This window comes from Nematolebias whitei, chromosome 18 (genome assembly GCF_014905685.2).
Source record: "Nematolebias whitei isolate Nwh7 chromosome 18, NemWhi1, whole genome shotgun sequence".
Lineage (NCBI taxonomy): Eukaryota > Metazoa > Chordata > Actinopteri > Cyprinodontiformes > Rivulidae > Nematolebias > Nematolebias whitei.
Window position 1 is genome coordinate 31,356,183 of NC_056515.1, and position 4,270 is coordinate 31,360,452.

The 4,270-nt window shown below is 39.3% G+C and overlaps 2 protein-coding genes across 2 annotated transcripts in view; both read left to right on the plus strand.

The window, feature by feature from the left end:
• LOC119424642 (protein FAM163B-like) overlaps positions 1–4,270 on the plus strand; it is a 109,168-nt gene that overhangs the window by 19,106 nt on the left and 85,792 nt on the right. The gene's annotated exons all lie outside the window — the stretch shown is intronic.
• The window catches only part of LOC119424551 (programmed cell death 1 ligand 1-like), a 3,094-nt gene continuing 424 nt past the window's right edge, over positions 1,601–4,270 (plus strand). Inside the window, exons 1-4 of the mRNA XM_037692038.1 lie at positions 1,601–1,655; positions 1,839–2,095; positions 2,501–2,597; positions 4,024–4,262. Coding sequence (XP_037547966.1) covers positions 1,601–1,655; positions 1,839–2,095; positions 2,501–2,597; positions 4,024–4,262 — 648 coding nt within the window. The remainder of the gene's footprint in view (positions 1,656–1,838; positions 2,096–2,500; positions 2,598–4,023; positions 4,263–4,270) is intronic.

Below are 4,270 nucleotides of genomic sequence, written 5' to 3' on the forward strand. Positions count from 1 at the left end.
TTCTGTAAATAAGGTACCACATATGGAGTTGACACAACATCTTTCTGAAATAGCGAGCGTATACAACAGTTACGGTTTGAGGAGAAGCAGATTTGACCAATTTCAAGTTTGGTTGGATCAAAGGGTAATAATGTTGCATTCTGTCCTGCTGTACTTATATGTAAAATAACTTCTCCAGTAGGGATTGCTTTTGTTACAATATCAAATTCGTTAATAGGGATCATAATGTTATAATGTATGACAAATTCTTGATATGACATTAATGATCCATCAGGTTTGAGCAACTGATGAACTAAAACTATGTTGTGAATAAACCATTTAGGGTAAAATACGGATTTGTTTTATGCAAGATGTCTCTATTGTTCCAAATATAATACATGTACATAGCTGCTGTAAGTTAAAACTGCTTCAGTAATTTTTTTATGACGTCACTTTGAAAAGCCGCGCGCAGAAGCGTCTCTGACCGCAGACGGTAACAGAAACATGGGATTACCCACGCATTCACATATCATTAGTCCAATGGGCACAACTTTCCCCACACCTTTTCTGTCACAAAAATACCTTGGGTTTGCAGATGCACGCGTAACTTACGTATCAAATCGCTGATACCACCTTTCAACAAGTTGAAGCTAGAGTACCGTTTGGCAGGGGGGGCATTTTCCAGCACAACACCTGCCAGTTCACGCCATTCACAGTAAGTACAGTATTTTCAGATCAGGACGTATTTAGTGTGCACTTTTCATATTATGACGGCTATAACTTTACAAACTGTCGCTGTGTTAACAAGCACTTTTAGAGTTACATGTACTTTTGCTAATATTACCGTATTGTTTCATATAAATGCAGCGTGTCACAAGTTTTGTGTCGGGAAATTGGTGGGAGTGTCCGTCCTGTCCAGGAACAGGGACGTCCTCCTTTATTATTTAAAGCACATGGACGAACTCTTCAGTTAGAGATGAGAGAAGGAGGAAACACCATCTGTTAAATAAACGACAGGCGTTTTTATATAATCTGAAGGTAGGAGACATCTGACTCAATATTACCACGTATGGCAAATTATGATAAAACACCTGTTTACAGCAGTTTAGTTTGGAGGGATTTTGACCAACTTTTTTTGTATTTTACTTTGTAAAAACACATTCTGTCTTTAATTTACCATTAACAATTTGATGTCAAGTGATGTAAAGTAGGTCTTAGTTAATTTTGTATAGAAACGTTTGTTTTTAATCTGGTTAAAATGAATGCTTCGAAGTCATTTTAATTTAATTTATGCCAAATTGAACCAAAAGAGCTCACCATATTCACATAGCTGCTTTTCAGAGCTGCATGAAAACATTACATGCAGTTTTACTTAATGAAACCAACATTTAGAGATGATTTGTACAAGCAGGCATTGGATGTTGTGTTTATAAGGAAGCCTGTTCAAGATAAAATATCATGAAGGTATGGATCCAAAGTAATCCAACGGTGAACTTCATCAAATTATTAACGACAATGTTTGAGTTTTAGGTTCTCATCATGAATTCAAGAAAAACCTAATATTTAATCTGGAATTTCAACATCTGCCAAACTTCCTTTGTCTCGTTTTGTTTAGGTCTCAATGGACTGGGCTCTTATTATTATTGTGCAAGTTCTTTTTCAACCATCTCTGTCAGGTGGGTTGTAAATTTACAGACCAGGACAATATCTACTTAAAACATTTCTATTTCATTTCACACAAACTGACCTACAACTGCAAAGTGAAGTCAGCTAATGAGTGCAACTTGAAATTATATTTGTCTTTAGTACGTTGTTGTGCAAAGGTACATCATGAGATTTTATGTATTTTCTCCCTACAGTCTTTTTTACTGTGGAAGCAGAGCACAGTAAATACACATCAGAGTATGGAGGAAATGTTGTGATGGGCTGCAAGTTTTACCCCAAACCCTCACATCCTCAGAATGACCTGAAGGTGACCTGGCACTGGACGGCTGCATCTCCGTATCAGGAAGTCATCCGGATAGATAAAGCAGTGGAGCATTCCACGTCTCAGAAGTATCAGAGCCGAGTGAAGCTTCTTACTGATGAGCTGAAGGATGGCTGGGCAAAGATACAGGTATTGTTGCTTGCATCGTACATTACGTAACATTTGAGGAACAACTGATGAGTCTATCATTTCCCATAAAAAGACGGGTTAAGCTAGTTTGAAGTTTCCAACTTCTTTTCATCAGCAAGGACGGATTACTGATATGACGTAAAAGCTTCCCTGCAGGTGTAATAAAGTGTAGGATAAGAGCATGCTGCTGCAACATGATTTATATACGTATAAAAGCAGAGTATGCGTTTCAAAAGAACAGCATCTGGAAGAGAAACCTCATTAATTGTAAATATACTGCGCTTGATGGAAGCTTGATACATGTATTGATATTAAAACTATCAAAACAAGTCGGAACATGCTGCTGCAGAGCAACATTTTGTAAAGAGGATGAAAAAAAATGTTTGTTCTTTTCTCCCATGACAGTTGTCCAATTTGAAGATCAGTGATTCTGGGACCTACCAGTGTTTGGTGCAAACTGCAGAAGGGACTGACTATAAGACCATAACCTTGTCAGTTACAGGTGAGAATTAAATGTGCGACAGTCCAACGGGGTTTTTGTTGAATACTTTTAGTTTCATTCTGGGATGGTCTTGCTCAACATCCACTGCACTTGGTAATTTCTGGGCAGTTAAGAGTTATTTATCCAGAAAATGGAACTAAGACCGTTATTACTCAAGTTGACAAAGAAAAAAAAACTAATTTAAATTTATTTCATTAAAGGCCTACAGTTTTCCAAAATCGTATTTTTTTATTCATTCAACCTTTATTTATACAGGTTAGTTCCCACTGAGCCTCGAGGACTCATTTACAAGAGAGACCTGTTTCAGACAGACACGAGTAGATAAGGAAAAGAGAAACACCAGGGGAGGTAAATAAAAAAATTGTATCTCGCACTGTGTCCTGGCTGGATCACAGTGTGAAAGTTGAAAGAAAAAAAAAAGACCTCGCACATAAACAGCAACATACTAATGACATCATAATACATTTATGCATGAGGAGGCTGACAAAGGCGGTGAGTTGTCCGTGGACACTGCCAGATAGTTCCGTAGTCCTGATAAGAGATGGCACAGTGTCTATCAGCCGGCTCAACTCTGATACAGGTCCACAGGCGTCCTCGGAGAGCAGAGCAGAGCTTCTTGTTCACATAACCTCCAGAAGAAATTTGAGATAGTTTGACCTATTTAAAGTCAAGTGGGGAAGCCACATTCAGATAACATTTGTTTTGGCCGACTCTGCTTGATGTTTTTGTCTGCCTTCATAGTTCTGCTGGTACATCTCAAATGGTGACTCCAAACAGCCAAATTTTGTGTTCACTCCGCTGGGCCGTGCTTGTAGCCTTCTCCAAGGTTGATTCCTTCACGCCAGCGAGTTCCAGGAGCCGCAAGTGGCCTGCGATTCTCAGAAATCGCGTCCAGATTACTGCTCAGCTCACAAAGCATCTGAGTCGGAGTGCTCGAAGCACGGCACATTTCTTCACACGCAAGCAGCCTCACCGCTGCCGACGTCTTCCAAATTTATTGATTATATCTTGTAAAAAATCCTGTGAAATGTAAATGACATTATGCGCTATCGCATGTGATATTGTGCGATATTGTAAGATGTGTTAGAGCTCGGAGTATATATTGAGGATGACTTTCAGCTACTACTACCTAAACTAACTATTTTGCAAAATTTACAGAGTTATAGTCATTTTTGTATTGGTTAACACAATTAGCTGGGGTGGCTAAATTGAATTTACTAACTTGGTGGTGGCTAACTTGAACTTAGTTAGCACTTGGAGCATGTGTTGGGTAGCTACCATCACATTAAATGGTTAGTTAAGTCATTTTTGTTTGTGTTGTGTTTAAGGTCGCTTAGCTGTGGTGGCCATCTTGAACATAACAAAACCTTCATCCTTCAATCCTCTACTTATCTAGTTTCTAATCTGAGTTTGTACCCTCTCCTAGCACCATACAAATTCATCTCCAAGCACATTGAGAAGACAGCGGAGGGGGATAAGGTGCTGCTGACCTGCCAGTCGGAGGGATACCCTCAGTCTGCTGTCGAATGGCAAGATGGACGCTTGCAGAGGCACAGTCCCAACACCACAACTACAACAACACCAGAGCATCTTGTTAAAATCACCAGTCAGATACAAGTCAGCTCTTCAGAGGAAAACAATTACACTTGTAGCTTCACAAATGATGCCCTCTC